A 21,608-nucleotide genomic window follows, 5' to 3' on the forward strand; every position below is an offset into this window, starting at 1 on the left:
AATATTAGAAAGATTTTAATATGATATGAATTCAGGTATGGGTTAAACTGACAAACTCTTAGGGCTTCTGACACCCAACATGTGTGGTTTGATCTTTCTGTGATGATTCTGCTCCGTTCATCAGTGCAGATGGGAGCTGGGCAGGCTGGACTCAGCTGCTGCTGCTCTTCGACCTGACACCCTGAGAATGTGGGATCCAGGGGGACAGACCAGAAATATTGCAGTCAGATGGACGGTCTGGCCACCACTAGTGCAGCTCTGAAACTGCAGCCTTGGAAGGGCAGGTGAATAAAGAAGCAGTCTGTGATATATTTTTTGTGTGTGCGATACCTGCTTTTAAGTTACACGTTAAAGAATCAAGACCTGTCTCTTTTTAACAATTTTGTCTGCTACCATGATTGCTCTGGATGGACAAGAACATTTTAAACTGAGGTTTGTGTGATTAAAGATTTCAGATGTTACTGTGGAGTACTATGTAACCACCCTGCTATTTCCTGCAGCATGTGATGCCATTCCTACATATGTACCACCATACTCTAGCTGGTCTATTCTGGTACAGGCGAGCTGACTGCGGATTTAACTGGTGCATTTTAAATAGGATGGGAAGACACCGTGAGACACAACCCAATGCAACCACAGGGCTGTGCAGTCAGCTCAACTACTGCGTACTTTGATACAAACCTGGTTGTGGATGAAGTTGCTTTGGTTCTGTTCGTGCTAGTCAACTTGAACTAGTTAAGGGTATTGAAACCAGTACAGCTGGTTCACGCTGAAAAGTGAGCTATTTGAAGGTGAGATTAGGCTTTCCCTGGGGCCTTCCCCTAGGACCCTGCGGTGCCTCTCCCCGGGGGACACGTGGGGACGCTGTTCCCAGGGGCCGGAGCAGTGCCTCGGAGAGGGCGATACCGTCATGCCCACCGCTGGCTCCGGCCCAGCTCGACGGGCAGGTGCGGTGCGGGTGCGAGGCGCAGGGCCCCGGAGGCTGACCCGGGCAGGCGGGCGCGCCCGCGGTGCTCCAGGGGCAGCGATTCCGCCCCGGCTACGCTGCCGGGGGCGCGGGGCATTTCTGCGCTGGACAAAGGCACGCCTCGGGCTCTGGCCGAGGCTCCTGAGGCGTTGGTGGCCCCAGGCCGGCGTTGCGGACGCACCCGCGGTGCCGCACGCGGCGCTGATCGGCCGGCCCTGCCCGCCCAGGCGGGGCCGCGCAGCGCGGGCGGCGGCGGCGGCGGCCCGGGCTCGGCATCCCCGTGACGCGGAGCCAATCAGGGCTCCGAGCTGCCGCTGCCAGCCCGGCCCCGCCCGCCGCTGCTGGGCCGGAGAGCTGAGGACGGGAAAGCTCTGCCGCGGGAGCCCGCGGTCGCCTCGCCGCGCTCCATGGGGATCGAGAGCTTCTGCAGCGCGGACGCTTCCGAGCCCTTCTGGGTGAGCGGCGGGATGGGGCCGGGTGCGGCTCGGCTCGGCGGCGGCTGCCGGTGTCGGCACGGAGGGATGGCGGGGAGCCGGGTGGGGCTTGGGTGGTGACGGAGCCCGAGGGGCTGCGCCCGGCAGCGGGGGAGCGGCAGCCTGCGGAGCAGAGCGCGGGGGCTGCGGGGCTGCGGTGCGCCCCGGCCGTGCGGGATGTGAGCACCGGCGCGGAGCGGCCGCGGGCCGGCGGGGCTGGGCCGGGCCGTGCCGGCCGCTCGTGGTCTCCGCCTGGGCGCGGTGTCCCCACGGCCGGGTCGCGGAGCGGGCGCGCCTCGTGTGCGGGGCTTCCGGCAGGGAGATGCTTGGAGGCGAACGGGCCAGGGCGTCCCTGCCCGGCGCTGGGAACGAGCTCCGCGTGGCCGGGGCAGGGCTCTGCCCACGCGTTTGGCCGCTCGCTGCGTTCCTCGGGGCCGTGCGGGTAACAACAATAACGGTGTCTGACGGCCGCCCGCACACGAGAGCGGCCAGAGGAGGCCACGGAGCAGCGCTTTCTGTAGCTTTATCGCACCTTTGTACAGCGGTATTTTGGCACTTCCTTAGCGGAGAGTGGTGAGCGCAGGTGCTGTGCTGTGCTGTGCGTGACCTGGGCACAGGTGAGCGGTGTGGGCGCGTTGCGGTGGCTCTCGCTCAGCTGAGACTCGGGTTCCTGTGCGGGGACACGCCGGTCCTGGAGCAGCGAGAGGCACCTGGGAGAGCAGCACCGGAGGGAAAATTCATCTCAGGAGCAAACTGGTTGTGTGTAGAAGGAGGTTGCGTGGAGGAAGGGAAGAGCTGGAAAATAAATCTGGAGTGAGAGCTACTGAAGTCAACATGAGAAGAGAACTACTTGTGTATTCATCAGACGTTTGCCAAACGTCTTAGTTTTGAGCTAATGAGCTGCCTTACTAGTGAAAAAATAAAACAGAATCAGATGTCTCAATAAATACCATTGTACTATTTATCTCAAGAACAATTAGGATATTACTGAGTAGATATTTTTAAAATCATCAAGACTAAGACAATTAGTTTTTTCCAGCTGATCAAAACTGATTCTGCTAACTTGCTTTTATATTGCTTATGCTAATATCTCTTTCCTGCTATTTCTCAGGTTTTTCAGAACTGGCTTAATTATGAGTTGTCATTATACATGTTTTTTTTTCACTTCCCTAGAATGAGACTTTTCATTTGAAGGGCTTAGGAGAATGCATGTTTCAGAATGAGTTTATGGAGAAACTGACTTGAGAGAGTAGGATTGTGAAAAAGAGCTGCCAGCTCATTCTTTGAGCTGTGGAATTGTAACATCAGGTAGGCACAAGAGAAGTTGTGCCACACATGGGAAGTTGGAAGCAACCAGTTTATATGGGATTTTTGGCAGCAGACTCTTTTATTAGGAAAACTGTTCTCATGTGTATTATAGCCATTTCTGGTATTTTTGTAAAAACTACTCCATCTATTTTTTCCACTAGTTGCATTGATTCCCAGTGTTTTGGGATTTGTTGTCCTTCTCCAAATTGCATGGAGTCTGCCTTTCATTTCTTCCAGCTAAAGATCCTGTGGGTGTGGTTGTTTGATTTCTGGGCTCTTCTGATCCTACAGAAGAATAATTGTGCATTTGAGTGAGGGTTAGATGTGCCTGGAAAAAACTTCCTTCATGCTGACCTTGTCTTCACAAGTAACACTCTGTTTCCTCTTTGTTGCATCATTCCCAGTAGGGGAGAGTAGAAATGCCAGTTTGGGTGCCTTTGAGTACTCTGCCTGCTGCTTTTTCGGACATTTCCATTATTGCTGCTCTTTATAGCTGAAGTTGTAGTGGATTTTCAGAAATTGTCTATGTATACGCAGAGTTTACTGGGCTTTTAGGTATGTCCTGTGGTTGGGGTGCTGTTCTTCCTGGCTTCTGGGCTGCACTCTTGTGCTTCTCAGAGCTGGGTGATAGCTGGATACACAGTGGCACGTGTTATTGCATTCTTGTGGTGGCTGCATCAGCTGTTTTGGTCCTGAAGCCTTGCTGGTGGAGCTGAGGGATTTCTGGCAAAGTCTGCTCCAAGGAGATGTTGTGTTTTCTGTCAGAGGTGATCCTGAGTTGTGCGCAGGTCAGTTTTAAATTGTGGGGGAGACTGTGGCTGGAAGGACCTAATGGACCCTTAAAACTGTATGCTAATCTTCTTAGGCTTTGCTGGCCAGGATTTTTCTTGTTTGCACACCCAAGGAATGTTATTGTTGAAAGTTCTTGTCTGAGAATTAAACAGATTGGTTTTATTTAATACTTACTCTGAAAGGTCAGGAACCCAAGGAAGACTGCCATCTTCATGATTTTTTCCCTTTCTCACTGTCTAACCTCTGTGGCCCTACTTATTGCAACACAGCAACAAGTTGTCCTGGGAATCCTGTTGGGAAGGGTGGATACTAACAAATCCTGTAGCTACTGCTTAAATCTAATTGCAATTCTACTGTTTCTAAGACCTACCTTTTACAACTTTCCAAAAGTCTTCTGAATTTAAGGATTCCCACACTACTCAGTGTGTTAACTGTGCAATCACATTTTACTGTATATAGTTCTTTTACAGAACTTTACTGCATCTTGCTTCCTTTAGACTCCCTTTTTGGACAAGTACAGTTAATCCTTGCTTGCTCTAGAATCACTGAGTGTCTTGGAATGAATATTCCATCCATAATATAAAGAAAGGTACAGCTGTGCAAGATGAAGTTAGTGTTTACTGGTAGTCGTTGATGACAATAAAAGCTTGAAAAAAGTAGTGCACTACTTGCATTGCAGTTCACTGAGTTTAAGGGCCTGTCCAAGCTGTAAAACTTTGTGACCTGTCACACTGAGATAGCTTTGGCTAGAATATCAGTGCTGTCTGAGCACAGCCTACCTTGTTTCAATAGCAGCACACAGAAAGGCAGAGGTGAAGCAGGGTGAGGAACACTGGTTCCAGGTAAGCAGGATAAATGTCCCAGCAGATGGAGAACTCACTGTACACTTTGGCCTCCTGACCTGCCTGTCTGGAGATAGCAGCACATGCATAGTCTCAGTGCATGTGCATTTTGAAATAATCTGCTGTTTTTTCTTTGAATAAAATCTTGGTTTCAGTTTTTTTCAGAGCTTGTAAACTCTGTGGTATCATGCTTAGAGAAGTCTTTTCATGTTTGAAATTGCTAAAGGAAGAGGTTAACAGTTTTTGTGACACTTTGGGATTTCAAAGCTCACAGTAGGGTTTTCTGAAAAAGAAGTATGAAATGTACATCTGAAACTTTTGAGTTTCTTGCTAATGCTTAAGGGAATGTGACATAAAGGGTTTGTATAAATATAAGTTCCTATTGTGTTGTTCACAGGCAGACACTTTGTTTTTTAAAGTTAATTTCAATAGAAGTTCTTTATTTCAGTGGAAATTTAGCAGAATTTTTTCCCACGGTTTTTAGTTGGGCTTTTTGTTGTTGAGAAATGATTGAAAGTGAGTAATTGCATTCACTCCTAGGAGAAAAGCAAGTTTTGAGATTCTCTGTTTTGTTTTGAAAATCCTGTAATGATTCAAGCTGTAAACCCTGGCCTATTTCTTCCCTGTTTGTTCAGAAGCTTTTGTGAAGCTCCTTCACTGTTAATAAAGAAGTGGTATCCACACACTGTGCCAGGTTTAGCTCTTTTTGAGTGAAAACAAACTACAGAAGAACAGACTGGGTGAGAAAAGGTGAGGCAGAGCCTCATACACGAAATCTAGGGACCAGCCTGGAGGGACTGGGCTTTGCTTCCTTTGCCGTTGTGCAGAGTTCTGGCTGAGGCTTTTGGGCATGTTTATAAATACCTAAATAAATGTATTTTCTTAGTATTTGTCAAAGAGGTTATGTTTTGTATTTGCTTGACATTGTTGTAGTAGGAGAGATCCGTAATGTAGCTCGATAGAATTTTATTAAGAAAAAAAGTATTAATATTCTTTAATGCATTGCAATAATGAACTGACATTTGTGAAGCGATACTGTGTGACACAAACAGCTGCTGTGCTTATGTTATTTGTGAAGACACTGGTAGTTTTACCAAAATAGACTTCTGAAGGAAAACCAGTCTTGTTATGTAAGGAGCAGTTTCATGAAGTTCTGAAGATCTGTGGCTTGTGCTGTCACGCATCAGATAGGCAGTGAATTGGCACGTCTCTTGAGCCCTGCAGCTCTTTGCACTGCGAGATATGTCTTTAGTGCTTTTCAGTGTGTTTCTGGCAAGCTGGGGAGGGACTTGGAGGTGCTGTGGGAGGGTCCTGGGTGAGCCTGATAAAAGCTCCAAGTTTAGTCTCCGCTAAAGAGCGTGCAGGTCACCAAACTGCTCCTAGTCACTGACACGGGAGGGTCATATGGGCACAGCATTTGGAACAGAGGAGTAGCAGAGTGATAAACAAGGAAGCCTTTGCACAAAATGGTGCTTTATTGTGATTAACAGCAGATTGCATGATTATCATGCCTTGGCTGTTGTGTTTTTTAGCAATGAAAGCCAGAGGCTTATTTGTCAGCTTTCTTCCATTTATGAATAAGGGTGCATAGAAATGTGCATAGAAAAATTAGGTTAGAAATGAAACTGATGTCCCTTGATGCAGAATAGATCAATTTAAGGAAAACCAGGGAAATTAAGCCTGATAATGTGTTGTTGATGGGAATTTTCTGAACAGATCACCTGCCATTCTACAGTTAGCAATTTGGAATTGCTCAGGAAAGTTAAAAGAGGGGAAAAAAGGTGGCAAAATGCCTGAGTAACTTGTGCCATTTCGTGCAATCACAATGCAGTTTACATTGAAACACTGTGCTATACTGGGAGCGAGTGAAGGTCAGCTGGGGCTGGCTGAAGTCACTCTGGGTCACATCTCTAAAAAGCCTCCTGCCGGGTACTGACCTTTACTTTTAATAGAGTCAGAATTCCTTGCATTACTGTTTTCTCACTCTTTGCACCTGTGCTACCTTCAGATACAGTTTATCCTAACATAAGCTGCTGAACCTTACTTCCTTGGTAAGATTATTACCCAGGTGTGTTCAAACTTCTCAGTGATCTGAACTCCAGGTACAGGCTGTTGCATTATTAAGCAGAAGCAGCTGTGTTTGGTGCAAGGAGGAGATGAAAGCAGAAATTTTTTCTTGTATCCTTTTAGGTAACAGTGATTTCAGTGAAAAACTTTGCAGAAAGGTAAAAACCATCCTTAGGTTCTGAAACCAGAAGTGGTAAATATTTTGTTGTCAAGTGGCCAAATGTTTTGTTGTGGTACTTGCAGATATGGCAGGGTATGGAAATGCAGCGTCTGCAGAGAGAGGCTAAATTTTAATTTTGAAAGTTCTAATGTAATCTATGTTTCTCTGACACAAATGGTGTCTTTTAGCTTCTTAGGTTACAAAGCTCAGCTCTTGTAAATGCCACAGCTGCAGGTGCTCCTTTCTCTGGCAATTTGTTAGCACCTGCTTCTTATTTTAGGCTAAAGGGTATAAAAAAGCAAAATATGGCTTTTTTTCTTGGAATTTAACACACAGTTCGAGCTGATGCAGTGTTTTCTATAACAAAGGATCTCAACTTCTTGTAAATATTAGGAAATACTCATGTGCAGGTTTGGGACAAAGAGGTATAGACACATGATTTAAGTTCAGGACCAGTTATTGGAAGGTAGAGGCTTTTCCTTGTCTGTGTTAGCAAGTCAAATCTGCATTATGTAAGTAATTACCATTGAGAACTTAAACCATTAAAACCATTTATAACTTGTTAAAACCATTTCTAATAGAAAACATTATGAGAAATTAAGGGCATCTTTTTCGTCACTAGAAACACTGGTATTCCCCCCCTCCCCCCCAAATATTCTTTATAGACATGATAAAAAAAATTAGGACTCTTGTTTATTATTGTGATTATTACATTCTGTAACTTTTCCACCTCTTGCTCTAACAATCTTGTCTTTGACAACATTGAGATACTTCAAGAATAGAGCTTAGGTTTCAGAATTTGAAGTGAAGGAGAGGCATGGTCCCTTTTCTGAGGTCTCAGTCTGCACATGGTATTTTGGGAAACTGGGCTAGAAAACTGGTAGGGATTCTGGAGTACTTTTCCTGTACAAATACCTGCTGCTTGTCTTACCAACTTGTCACTCCCTGTGATGTGGGCTGAGCTCAGCAGAGCAGATCTGATGCTGGTGAGGATTGTCCATGATCTCTGTGCTTGTTTAGGCTCCATTCTAAACATGCTCTTAGACAAATGGTGAGCCTCAGCACAGGTTTCAGATCTGACTCCAAAACATGAATGGCAGAACAAAGATGGCATATCAGGTATCAGGGACTTTCTTAAAGCAAGGTCAGAGCTCCTTTAAAGCAGAGGTCCTGTTCTGCACTTCCCTTACCCCCTCCCTCTTGATGCAGCTCCTCTGAAGATGTAGGCTGAGCCAGATCTGCCAAATCTCCTGTCTGGGGAGAGGCAGGAAATTTGCTGTCCTAGATAGATGCCACGAGGCCATTGGCTTTTACCCTACACTGAGAGAGAGAGTGGTTCAGTCAGCTCATGGTTTTATAGGTGCTACACTGGGACATTGTTCAATCCTGTATCTAGAGCTGGCAGATTGTAAGACTTCCTATTTCAGTGGGAAAGTGATGATAATATTATAATGAAAGTTGTCAGCTGCAGTTACAGTGTTAGGACGTGAGAGAGCTAATTACTTTCAGTCAGCTAAATGTAAACATTGCATTAAACAGAAAGTCTTTTTTATTGTTGGGGAGATAAGATTGAGAAACTTTATCTTGGTATTACAGGGGAAGTGGTTCTTCTGTGGGTGATATTGAAGTTGTGGGTACACAGTGTCAGTGTCAAGCTCCATTTGAAGGAATAAGTGTTTACCATGATGTTAAGATTCCAGTGTGGTTTTGTAATTCCATTTTTTTACATAGCTGTGTGCTAATGTTTTAAGTCACTTTTCAGTCACAATTTGGTCCATGCAGGTGGATTTAACACTGTGGCTGGCAGCCTGCATCTCTAGCACACTTGCACACAGCAGGCATGAAACAAAGCAATTTGGGTCTCTCCATTTCTGCCAGTGAGAATTCTAAAATGTGCTGTGGGTCAAGTGGGATTATTGGTGTGAGAACAAGCAACCCCTGGCTGCTCCCTTGCCAGCCTTTCCTGCTGCCAGGAGAGGCAGCCAGCATCAAATGCTGTTGTTCCTCAGATTAGCCATACAGGAGGCATGCAACTGTCCTTGGTCTGTCTTCCCCCAGCAAAGGCAGAATAAGTGGCTTTTTGTGTTGCAACTTTGTCTCACAGTTCTACTGCCAGTGCTTTTATCTTGCCTGTTCCTGAAATTTTAGACAGGAGTTAGTATAGTTCTTAATTTTCCTAGGTTTTATGCACTGTTAAGTGTTTACCTGTGAAGGGATCCACTTGATTCTGGGGAATGCCAAGCATTTTTGTGCCTCTCTTGTAGACAGAGGGTTTCATTTCAGATGTGATAGGAAGCTTTTTTGTGCCATGGAAGAAAACATGCTACAGGGCACTAGAACTGTGGAGTGGTGCTTTTGAACCATAGTGCTGATGATAGAAATCAAAACTGAGAAGTAGGTCAGGTAAAATTAAAAATACCCATCTGCTATTCTGGGAAACTTTAAAATTGTTAAGGAATTTTTGAAAAGAAAAGAAAAACCAACCTGAAACTATTTACCATCTGAGTTATGGTTCTTCTGGATTACACTAAGCAAACAGTGAATCTCTCCCAACATCTACCAAGAAAGGAACAAGGATCAGACTGATTCTTCTCCAGTGGGTTCCTGCAGTCACAGCTTAAAGTGAAGGCTGCTACCAGATTATACAGTCTAATAACTATAGACTTGACCCTGTTTTTTCCCCCTCTTTTTTATGGCAGGAGGCTGCTAGTTTGTAGGCTTTCAGTGGTTGTATCTCTGTCATTTGATGTGACTTTGCAAAGCAGAAGAGTTAGCTGATCAGTGAGAATGAAAAGGGTTAATCTTTGAGCTGAGAAAAATGGAGTAATTTCGTGTTTTAGTACAACTTGGTAAAACAGTGTTTCCAAAACTTGAGTCTGAAAAAATGTCATTAATTTGCTTATTAACATCTGGTAAAAACTAAGGTCTGTTTCAGTGACTGTTTCTGCATTTTGGTTATGATGGAAAAAATCAGAACTGAATCTGGGTTTGTATAAAGCAAAGGAGAAGCATGTACTTTCCACTGGCACAACTAGTCTAGACTTGTGTAACTGAACCTATCATTTGAATGTGAATGCATGCTGGTTTCATGATGAGAGCGACACGTTTTCCAGCTGCAGTGCAGTCTCCTGAAGCTGTGGTGTCCTCCATGCAGAACCCATCCTTTTGTAATGGATTGGGTTCCTCTTGGTGGTGATCCCAGCTGGGTTCAGGCTGAGAGCCTGCTGCTGCTGTGTCCTGCAAAGACATCTGCCCGCCCGGCGTGTCCCTGCCCGGCGTGTCCCTGCAGCGTGTCCCCGCTCGGTGTGTCCCTGCCCGGCGTGTCCCCGCTCAGTGTCCCTGCCCGATGTGTCCCCGCTCGGCGTGTCTCCGCTCGGCGTGTCCCCGCTCAGTGTCCCTGCCCGATGTGTCCCTGCCCGGCGTGTCCCTGCCCGGCGTGTCCCTGCCCGGCGTGTCCCTGCCCGGCGTGTCCCTGCCCGGCGTGTCCCTGCCCGGCGTGTCCCTGCCGTGTGTCCCTGCCCGGCGTGTCCCCGCTCAGTGTGTCCCTGCCGTGTGTCCCCGCCCGGCGTGTCCCCGCTCAGTGGCCCCAGTGCCTTTGGGCTGGGGTTAATTGGGATCCTCCGGTGGCTGCTGTCACTGTGGGGAGCTGTGACCCAGCACGGGGGGCCCTGTGAGGACATGGGGTGCTCAGAACAAGGGTGGGCTCTGCACCTCTGCTCCTGTCTGTGCTACGCAGCTGAGGGAATCAGCAGGAAAATGCTGCTGTGTCTCTTCACATGTTCCTTGCCTTTTGCCACCTGACGTGAATGTAAAATGGAAGTGGCTTTTGCATCTCACCTGTGTGTTGCCATTTCTTTTGTACAGAGAAGTGTTTTTAAAGCTGAGCATGTTCCTACTTGATAGCAACAGCCTCTGGATGAAATCCTGGAAACATATGAAAGAGAGACCTGATGTTGCTGTTCAATTCTAGCAGTAGTCTTGCCCAAAATTGCCCGTTTGTCCCATCTCTCTGTTCTCAACCCCGAAGTACCATTGCATTGTACACTCTTGCCTTTTATGCAGAAACAAACACCTCCAGATAACTTGTAAAATGCAAGTCAAATGGAAGGTTGCATGTTTTTAGAATATCCTCCAGCCAGTGTGCATAGCAGTATGCATACAGCACTTCTTGCTCTTATTTTGCCACGTGGCAGTGACATGTGTTACCTGCCCTGACCTTGCTGGTATTTGCCACATTCATTTTATAGAAAGCATTTAAAAACAGGGAAAAAGAAGTTAACAACTTTCTAAAGGGTATGTAGATCTCCTAAAGTTTATTCAATAAAAATATGTCAGTGCTTTTGTTTGTTTCTTATAAAGCTGATTGCATCTGTTTGGTTTACTTGTATAATCTTATAACTATCTTAATTTGTGAATTGTAAACTGTTCTGCAGAGTCATGAGACTTTTTCTTGGCTCTTGTGCTGGAGTAGTGCAGCTGAGACCTAGAAAGCCAAAACCATTTGTGTGATGGCTGAATGTAAGGATGACTCAGCTGAAATTTCTGATGAGTGAAGTAGTCAGGAAACTCAATAAGCATGTGGCTGGCCACAGCATCTCACAGCCACTGCCTTGTCATGAATACCTTGTGACCCCTCCACAGGCACAGTCAAACATAACTGGGCATTCTTGTGTTCTACCAGTGTTAATGCCCTGGAATTGGCTCAGAGATTTTCTAAAAATGAAAAATTAAAAATGATACAAAGTAAGCAGAATGTTTAGAACGCAGTGGAATTAGAGGAGAAAAATAACACAGAATGTCCTGTGTATGCTGTCTGTTGTATCAGGTCCTACATTCTGATAGAAATTGAGGGAAATGGGGAAGGAAAATGTATCTTCCATCCCTCTTTAGATCAATGTTCTCTTTGTAATTGTGTTTGAAGCTGTTTATTCAGTGGAACGTGGGGACAAACAAGGATCAAAGTGTGGTGATTCTGGGCAGTGGGATCTGCTTTCAGCTTTGATGTTGGAATAGAGGGGACAGGCACTACAGCTCCTTTTGGGTCTGTTTCCTCATCTATAAAATGTGGATAATGGCACCTGTTTCAGTACCAGCTCAGGCTTTTATAAAGGAGTAGGATTGCTGACATTATGGCCCAGTAGTGGTACTGGTGTTTTGTGTGTAGTGTAAGCTGTGCAACTGCCTGAAAAAATGCTTTGCCACTGGAAAGTTAACACTGTAGTCAACAAGCCTTTGGGCATGGGACTGCTGCTCCTGGCTCAGTGACTTTTAAACAGAAGCCTGGGAGCAATGCTTTGGCTGTTGAATACTGCAGTCCATCTACAGCTGCAATGTTGTGTATTGCATTATTCTGTCGGAGAGTCAAAAATCTACAGCACTTGAGAGAAGGTGTTGCATGTGGTAAGTTTTCAGCAAGGTCAATGACTTTTAGGTAAAACTTGCTGCAAGAGATTTTCCTAACTCAGAACAATCATAAATATGGTATGAAAGCTCATGTTACTACTAAATAATCTGTCATTGTGAATAGTCCTTGTGCCAGTAATTAAAATGGTCATGGTTTTATTATTGCTAGCATCAGTTTTGGTTTGGCTGTATGGTGATTTACCTTGGGCTTGAAAATTATGTTGAGAGAAGTAAGAAAACATTGAATTATGTCAATTTCCATCCTCTTCTTGTTGAGTAGGAAACGAATTGCCAGGGTGAGCCTTTTACTTGAGTCTATGCCTTGTTGTTGTGGATTTTTTATTCTGAGTCCCTGTTTCTGATTGTCAGATACTGAAGTTCAGTGTTGGCTTTTTCTGTAACTTAGCCTGTTTTCTTGCCCCAGGATTGGAATCTGACATGGCACACAGAAGATCCAGACTTCACCCTGTGCTTTCAGAACACAGTCCTGGTGTGGATCCCTTGCATTTACCTGTGGCTCTGCTTCCCAGTGTACTCCCTGTACCTTCGCTGGCATGACAGGGGCTACATCCAGGTGTCCAACCTGAACAAAGCCAAAACGGTGAGTGCCTCTGAAACCACAGCCCAGCAGCCTGCTCTGCAAAGGGCAGTCTCTCTTCAGCTCTGTTCTAGCATCAGTCTTGACCTGTGTGCATACTTCAGGGGTAACTCATTTGTTCTGCTTGTGTTTGATTTCCCAGCCTTTCCTGTTTCCTTTGCCCTTTTATCAGACTTTCTGAAATTTACCCTGGCATAGCAACAAACATGCAAATCCTTTTAAAGAGCAGTTGGAGAAGACTATTTTAAGGCAACTCAATCTCAAGGCCCTTATTTCTATCATAGAAAGAATTTACTATCCTGTCAGCTTCTTAAGTTACACACCATACATTTCTAGAGCTGCTGCAGGTGTTCCATTCCGCTTCTATTGTGAAATAGGTACTTAATGTTTTTGGTTTTTTCTTCCCTGTAGAATAAGTGCAAAGTTTTAAGAAGGGCTGTAATAACATGGTATATTGCAATCTGTTACTCAGGAGACCAGCTTTCTGCTTCATAATGACTGAATTACATGGAATTAAAAACCAGTAAACTTTTTTCTAGTAGAATTTCAATAGTTAAAGCCAAATTGCTTTTCTTTTGTGCATGTGGTAGAATTGCCCAATTGATATGATCTGATTATGACTCCTGCTAACACATAACATCTAGTGCTTATCTGTATATTGTGCTGCATTATCTTTGTGAATTGATGTATTAAAGACATTTTTTTATTGCAGGCTTTGGGCTTAATACTGTGGATAGTCTGCTGGGCAGACCTTTTCTACTCTTTCTGGGAAAGAAGTCAAAATATTTTTCGAGCTCCATTTTTTCTCGTTAGCCCTACAGTATTGGGTATAACAATGGTAAGTTCTCCTGCACAGCCACTGTCCATGCAAAGCTGTAAGCAATAACACCATCCCTGTGTTATTCACAGTGCTGGAACTCTTTGAGCTGCAGCCTTTACATACAGACTTACTCTGTAGTTGAGATGTGAAATACTGACTCTGAAATACCTGCTTTCTTTTAATAAAAAAAGAGAAAAATCAGACTCTCACCTGTCTGTGCTCAGTGTGTTGCACATCAGCACACAAGGCAGTTTCAGTTGTCTTATTTTGGTAGACCTGAGCTAGCATCCATTTGATAGTTTGGCTCAGGCATTGAGTAGAGGAATCAGCTCAAGAGAGCTGATTCAACCTAGATAATACAAACCCGTGAACCTGGGGGAGATTGTGGAAGTATCTCATTACAAACTGCCATATAACATTCTTGAGTGTGTGTTGTCTTTGTTACTCTTGAGGGCACAGTGGAAAGCCTTGAAAGCCACAAGTCACACAGGTGTCCCCAGCTGCCTCCTTTGACCTGGATGTGCTGGGGTTTTCTGCTTTCACACCAATATCTCTGCCTTTCAAGGCAGATGCCTTGCTCTTCATTTGCTGTCTGTTGCCTTAGGTTTATTACAGAGTCGGAATGATTAAACATGATCCTCAAGGGGACACCACAACCCCAAGAACAACAACAAATAAAAACCCCAAACAGCCCTCAAACATACTGACAAATGCAAGAGCTGTTAAGTAGTTTGTGGTCATTTAATAATACAACTGTCAAGCTTTTGTCAGGCTGATGGAAAATGCTTGTTGCAGTAGATAAGTGAGATGTAGAGCTTCCTAAAGGACTCTGAAAACACACAAAATACAGAAATAGACTAATACTTGGTTGGTGTTGTGTGGTGTTATGGCTTGCATGGAAAGAAATCTGTTTATTTTAAAAGAGCTAGTCAGGAAATGCCATAATTTCATCTTGATTTGTGATACAGAACCAGAAAAGTAAAGTAGTAAAGGTTGGCAGCTTTTGACAGAACTTTCGTGTATGGGATTGTCTATTTCTATTTAATGCATATTCCTTTTTCTTTTTTTGTCTACTCCTTATCTTTACTGATACAGAGGATTTCCTATTTAAATGTATTTTTGAATTACACTTAAAATTTCAGGGGTTTAGAAGGTCTGGGAGATACTGGGTTAGAAATGTTAAATCAGCAGACTTTAGCACAGTACCTTTTACATGTGCATAACATATTGTAAAACTTAATTTGTTAATATATTTTCATTTTATTTATCTACAGTTGCTGGCCACATTTTTAATACAATATGAAAGAATAAAAGGAGTCCAGTCTTCTGGTGTAATGACAATTTTCTGGTTCATCTCATTGTTATGTGCCACAATGATTTTTATATCCAAAATAAAACATGCCTTAAATTTGGTAAGTGACTTTTAGCCTCATTCAGTTGAAAATGATTCCCAATGCTGCAGTGATAGAATAGTTGCTTGGCAATTACACCAGTCAAATCAGTTAATGATTCATGTGGTGTACCTGCCTTCCTTGGGTTGTTACAGCAAGGGAAGCAGGAATTAATGTCTTCTGTTTTGAAATGCTGATGAAATTCAGAGTGATTTTAACTGCAGCAGCAGTTGCCAAGAGAATTGGGCTGGCTGTTGGGGAAAGCGGATGTGTCTGCTCAAGTGCTCTCAAATTCTCTGTAATCTTTGCTATCAAGCTGCTCTGGCTGGGTGTTTGTCACCTTCCTGTTGACTCTGCAGTGGATTTCCTGAAACACTGTTCAGCGCTGCTGTGGTCTCACCTGCTTGGACAAAATCAAAGTGAAATATTTTTATGACAGTTTGCCCCTGTAGTAAGACCACCTCAAGTATCAGACTAATTGTGGAGCTGCCTGAAAATGGCATTTTTATTTCTTGAAACCTTTAAGCTGCATTGGCAATTTTGAGAACTTTCACCCAGCTTGTCTTCAGCTGTTGGGAATGGGATTTTACTGGGGGTGTGTCCCCATCTATATCTGTGCTTTGATTTCTGTGGCTTATGTGTTATGCATCAGTCCCAGTCTTAAAAACTGAAAGAACCTCTGAATTCTGCACTCAGTGGAACAAAGTCTAATGCAAATTCTGCTCTCTATAATTTTTTAATTCTGCAAATTAAAAAATTTGCTTTTAATACTTCTTGCTACCCAGTGCATAAATGAGTTGCCCCTGTAAGGAATACACTGACTTCAAACTGGGGCTGTGTTGGCACAAACCATGTGTTAAAGAGAACTTTTTATGTAAGAAATTCATGCTTGTATTTTAATGGTAATGACTGAATAAAAATAAATGTGTCTTTCACATCCTCTCCCCTCTCATTACCTTCCCTTTACCAAAATAGACATTGACTTTCATTTGCATGGGGTGAGTAGTGTAGCACTTAGTTTGCAGAACTTACAGTAAAGAGCTGTTTTCTGTTTATCATAACATGTTATTTAAAATAAATTCCTCAAGCCTTCTAACTGGAATATGTCCTTCCTTTGCAGGGTGCTGATGAGTATGCATTTCGTTATGCCACCTTCTGTATCTACTTTGTCCTGGTATTAGTAGAGCTCATCCTGTGTTGTTTTCCAGAGCAACCACCTTTGTTTTCTGAAACAGTAAATGATCCTGTGAGTGAGTCTGTACAGAGTGCCAAGTATCATATGTGCAATATTCTGTGTAATGAGCTACAGGGCCATAGTCTCCAAGATGATAAATAGTTAAAATTCTGGTTTTTATTTGGTGATGCAAAAGAAGCCCATAACATGCAAAACTGGGGTAAGGGAGGGGCTGTGTGTAAGAAAAAGCACAAAAATACAGTTGCCCTCGTTGCTGAATAGCATTCCTGAAGGGTAAGTTCTATGTATTTATATTCAGTGGTGCTACTGGCAGTCAGTGGAAAATAGTGATTTGAAATGTTGTGCTCCTGGTTATCTGATATGTTCAGCAGGCAGTAGCATGTGGATTCACTTTCATTTGAACACAGGGAAGAATTTAGACCTGGAAAGATTTTCAGCTTGGGCAGATATGTTTGATTTCTGTTTTTATCACTCTTGTGTCAAGTGAAGATTTAACCAGCTCAGGCACAAGAGCAGCTAATGCTGGAGGGTGGTTTGGATGTCGATATTTAATTTTACCTAGACATGATCTGTTTGGCTTGTGTTCCTAATTATATGTACCAGCTTAATGGCATGGAATTTCAGTTTTATAGAAGGTCTGATTCTGGTGTGATGGCAGTTCAGTGACACTGACTGATGAATGAAGGTGTGAAATGTCTGAGGGGCAAATAAATACTGCCTTTGTAACTTTGGAAAGGGTCCATGGGCACTTCCTGAGTGCCACAGTTTCCTTCCCCAGGTGTCCTGGGGTGCTCTGCCTGGCCATGGCAGGCTGTGTGTGTGTGTGCCTGGGAGGGGGAACAGATTGCTGAGTCTTTGGATCCTCTTCATCTTTTGGTTCTTTTCATCTCATTCAGGGGTTAAATATACGTGACAGGATACTGTGGGTGTAAGGAAACCTTTTCTTTGATCATGGTTGGAATAATTACAAGGTGCTTTGAGACCACAGTAATTTGTTTTTCTGTCCTGAGTATTTCTAGGAATTTAGAATGCCTTCAGGAAACAGGGCAGACTTCAAATTTTAACCTTTCATTTTGTTGGGAAAAAGAGCAAAGAAGTCATGTTAGTCAGCCTTAAATTCTGCTTTATGCCCTTTTACCAAATATTTCCAAACCAGAAATTCCTCCAGCTGTTTGTTGTGTTGTTGTTGTGGAGCACTGCTGTTCCTGTGTCCCTGCTGGAGCCTGCTGACAGCCCTGAGGTTGGGCTTGTGTTTGCTCTCAGCAGCAGGAATGGCAAGTTTTAGTAATGTGAAAAAAATACTGTAAACAACAGGAATTTCAAAAACATCTTTTCTGCTTTGCTTATTTCTTTTGGCCCTACAGTCATTTTGAATGTGGATTGATTTCTTTTTCTCTCCTTTAGAATCCGTGTCCAGAGTTCAGTGCTTCTTTCCTCTCCAGAATCACATTCTGGTGGATCACTGGGTAAGATCAAGCTGTTGCATAAATCACCAGTTCAAGACAGATGGCACTTTGGGATCCTGCTTTCAGAGATAAATTAGCAATAATCATGCAACAATAATTATGGTTGGTTGTTTTGTAGATAGCTTAATTTTTTAAAAAGCTTGATTAATATTTTTTTAACTTCCTTTGTAGGGTCTTTGTGATTTTAAATCTTGCCAGTCTGTATTTAATATGTTTGAAGGAATATCATAAAAAAAACTTCTTTGGGAAATATAAGAAAGGAGAAATTGTCAGCTGTATTTAGAAACTCAGACATTGGAAAATATTACATCTTTTGGTCCAGTAGGCTCTTTTTTTCCCATTAACTTAATTTTACTTATGCTGTATGATTTGTGAGTTAAATCACAGAAGCATGTAAAATAATATTGGTGTATAGTTGTGGCTGGTACTTGGCCAGAGTTCCAACAGAGAACTAGATGAAAGGAGTTGCTTTGTGAAATTAAAGGCTAATACAGATTTTGAAACTTGCTAGGCATGGGAATATTAATTGCCTGGCTGATTTTCAGATGAGATCACTTCATCCTTTCTTTTATTTTCCCTGGAATTTGAATTCAGTGGCATATCCTGGCTCCTTAGCTGTTTTGGTGTCTAGTTCTCCCAGTAAAGACAGGAGGATGTATGTTTTAGCATCTGGACCTGCAGGCACTAATGCTTGCTTGCATCTTTGTGGAGAGCTGGCTCTGTTCTAGGGCTGGATGCAGCTGCATCTGTATATCTGTCTCTATATATCCACAAATACTTCTGGTGCTCTTAAATTTATATTGCTGATTCCTTCTAATGCAGGTTGATGATTCAGGGTTATCGGAACCCTCTGGAAGCCAAGGATTTGTGGTCATTAAATAAAGAGGACAAATCAGAGGAAATAGTGCCAGGTTTGGCTAGAAATTGGGCAAAAGAGTGGTCAAAGACCAAGAGGTAAGTTCAGTTATCCTGGCTTTCAGTTCTGCCAACACACAGAGATTTAAGAGCTCAAGTGACTCAGCCTCTGCTTGGAGGTGTTTGTTGTTTGTTACCAAACCTGCTTTTGTAAGGCTGCCCCTGTTTGTCCTTGGGTGCTCAGAGAGCTGGAACCAAGTGGGGCATTTATTTCTTCTTTATGAAGAGCTGCATCGACTTTCGCTTCATCTTTCATGATCCAAAACTTATTACTGTGACTTTTGAAGTGTGGTTTTCCCCTGGGCAGGGAGTGTTTGCACACAAACTTCTGCTGTGTAATTTAGGAGCTTGGGCTCCCTCTGTAGTTGGCAAAGTCTCAGGAGGGTAGTTCAGGGTGTCAAAGTGAGCAGCTTATTCCCTTCTTTTGACTATATAGGGAGTCTGAGCATCTAAGCCAGATGACTAAAATTAGAAAGCCTGCATGCCTGTGGTCCCCATCCTACTTTCATCATCCTTGGCTGCAGCAAATAGGAGCACCTTTTCATTGAAGGGAATTGGTATGCTTGCTCACACAATGTGTTTTACATCCAGCTTGTCCTCAGAAGTTCAGAGCATGCAGTTCAGCATAAGCCAGATGTAAGAAAAGAATGTGTTCAGTCCATTGGGGATGTCTTGGCATTAACCTGGCTTCAGTCTGTTAACTCTGGTGGTACAGTGAGGCATTGGTTTTGATGAAAGTTCAGCATACTGGGTCCTGGGATAATAATGTCCTCTGCTCTTTAAGCTTATGAGTTACAGCTCTATTCCTCATTCCCCAGGGCAGACTTAAGGGAGAGATTTCCAGGACTGTTCCCTATCCAAGCAAAGAAAGCCATTTCTGAGCAGCCAGTTCATTTAGTTGTTGTATGATTAAATACATTTGACAGTAAAACTCAGTTAAACTGTTAAGAATCACAATGAGCAGCTCATTTACATCTCATTTGTACAGGGAACATTTTTTCCAGTTGGCTTTATGCTTGAATAAAGGCTACATTCTCCACCTGATCTTTTTTCAGGCAACCACCAAACATGTTATATGTGCCCAAAAAGCAGCAAAAATCAGGGGACTCAAATGGTGATGTGACAGAAGAGGTTGAAGCTTTGATTATAAAACCATCTCAGAAGAGCCCTGAAGCATCTTTATTCAAGGTGTTATATAAAACCTTTGGACCATATTTTCTCATGAGCTTCCTTTTTAAAGCTGCACACGATCTCTTGATGTTTGCAGGCCCGGAAATTCTGAAGTAAGATCTATATACTTTATTATTGTATTAAAAGTATGTGAACAGGATTTAAAACGTGCTGGTATTTCACTCCCCAAGCTGCTTTGCCTTCAGCTGATACAGTGAGGAAGAGATGTCATAAAAGGGAGCAAACATGATTTCAGTCCATTGGTTTTCAGATTACAACATCATGCAATAAATGTTTAACTTCTTTTCCTTTTCAGCACCAGGAAGGCAGGGCAGGAACATAACCATGAGAGTTTGCTCAGTGCTAACCTGTAATTGTTCTGTGCCTACACATCAGAGTTTGTGATGCCACAGAGAGCTGAGGAGCTGGGAGGGTTCTATTGCTTTGAGCTGAGAAGTAAAGGAGCTGCAGGTGGTTGCATTTCAGCTGCAGGGGCTGTGAGGCTTCTCAGTGTAGCCCCAAGAGAATGCTGTACATGTGGGCTATGTGATACTTCATGTTTCAGGCTGGTACCTTGAGGAGGGAGTGATGTATGCTCATACCAAGTGATCTCCAGTTTCTAAAAAGTTTGCTGAAGTGTTTTATCCAAGTTTGGTACTTCAGGTGCTTGCATGACCTGTGCAATGTTTGGGATAACCCAAGGCTGCAACCATGACATTTGGTTTTGTTTTCCATCTATCAAGAGAACTCATTTCTCTCTCCACAGATTGCTGCTCAACTTTGTGAATAACAAAGCTGCCCCAAACTGGCAGGGCTACTTTTATACAGTACTGCTGTTTGTCTGTGCCTGTCTTCAGACACTGATCCTTCACCAGTATTTTCATATTTGCTTTGTAACTGGAATGAGGCTCAAAACAGCCATTGTTGGTGTAATTTATAGAAAGGTAGGTGTTTCTTTAAATATGTAACTATACTGTGACTGCAAATATGCAGTATCTGTGACTGTGAGAATGCATCATTCAAGTCTGAGGAATAAGGTAGGAGACTCTGGTATGCTGATTCCTAATTCTTAAGAGAAATAAGAGCATGTCTAATTTATAAATAACAGCTTTTAAGCCAGGGCAGTTTTCTAATTTGCTACTTAACATGCTTCTTCTCACTGCCAAGTAAGAAAACTTTCCTCATTTAGACTTGGGGTGTGCAGTGCTTCAGTTGGTGCAGAAATTAAGGATGCATCTACATTTACAGCTTCCTTTGGGATTTCCCAGCAGTGCTATCTTAGAATAAGCTGGAACATTTTAGAAAGCTGTGAACTGATAGCTCTGTGTGAGGAAAATGTGTCACAAGAAGTGAAGGTTCCACTTAGACTAAAACAAAAACAAGTAACAAACCAAGTTAACAATACCTCCAAGCAATAAAACCACCATCCCATACCCCAAAGTTTGCTTATTAACTTTAATTCTATGTTAGCTTAAACCCAGCTGATTGATTCAAACTGTACAACTTGCACTTTGCAGGATGTACAGGGTAAACAGAATATGAAGGACAGTGATTACCTGTGATTTAAAAGATGCAGTTGTGTAAAGCACTTGACTTCTGTGGAGAAAATACAAATGACTAAGTCTGTCCTCATGTTTTAATTGCTTTTTGGTTTTTTACCTGCATGTAGGCACTTGTTATCACAAATTCTGCTAGGAAGACTTCTACTGTGGGTGAGATTGTGAATCTGATGTCTGTGGATGCTCAGAGATTCATGGACTTGGCTACCTACATAAACATGATTTGGTCTGCCCCTCTGCAGGTGATACTGGCCCTGTACCTGCTGTGGAGGGTGAGCACTGTGTGTTGTTTCTTGTTTTGGCTTTGGCAGGGTGCTGCTTCCCTGATTCTGTGCCTACACACACCTGTTGTTCAGCAGTGAGGAGAAAGTGCTGTTTATTAAAAACCATTCAGAGCTGCTTTTGTCGCTGCTGGCAGGGGGTTCTGAATTTGCACATCTGAGCTCATATGGGGAGGATGCAGTGGGGAACTGTTACCTTTT

The 21,608-nt window shown here is 43.4% G+C and overlaps 1 protein-coding gene across 1 annotated transcript in view; it reads left to right on the plus strand.

Moving 5' to 3' along the window:
• The first annotated feature begins 1,367 nt into the window (after positions 1 to 1,367).
• The window catches only part of ABCC1 (ATP binding cassette subfamily C member 1 (ABCC1 blood group)), a 46,511-nt gene continuing 26,270 nt past the window's right edge, over positions 1,368 to 21,608 (plus strand). Inside the window, exons 1-10 of the mRNA XM_066560634.1 lie at positions 1,368 to 1,422; positions 12,437 to 12,613; positions 13,323 to 13,448; positions 14,705 to 14,842; positions 15,942 to 16,067; positions 17,421 to 17,482; positions 18,305 to 18,436; positions 19,453 to 19,680; positions 20,334 to 20,511; positions 21,237 to 21,398. Coding sequence (XP_066416731.1) covers positions 1,375 to 1,422; positions 12,437 to 12,613; positions 13,323 to 13,448; positions 14,705 to 14,842; positions 15,942 to 16,067; positions 17,421 to 17,482; positions 18,305 to 18,436; positions 19,453 to 19,680; positions 20,334 to 20,511; positions 21,237 to 21,398 — 1,377 coding nt within the window. The 5' untranslated portion in view covers positions 1,368 to 1,374. The remainder of the gene's footprint in view (positions 1,423 to 12,436; positions 12,614 to 13,322; positions 13,449 to 14,704; positions 14,843 to 15,941; positions 16,068 to 17,420; positions 17,483 to 18,304; positions 18,437 to 19,452; positions 19,681 to 20,333; positions 20,512 to 21,236; positions 21,399 to 21,608) is intronic.

Source organism: Molothrus aeneus, chromosome 16 (assembly GCF_037042795.1).
Source record: "Molothrus aeneus isolate 106 chromosome 16, BPBGC_Maene_1.0, whole genome shotgun sequence".
Taxonomy (NCBI): domain Eukaryota; kingdom Metazoa; phylum Chordata; class Aves; order Passeriformes; family Icteridae; genus Molothrus; species Molothrus aeneus.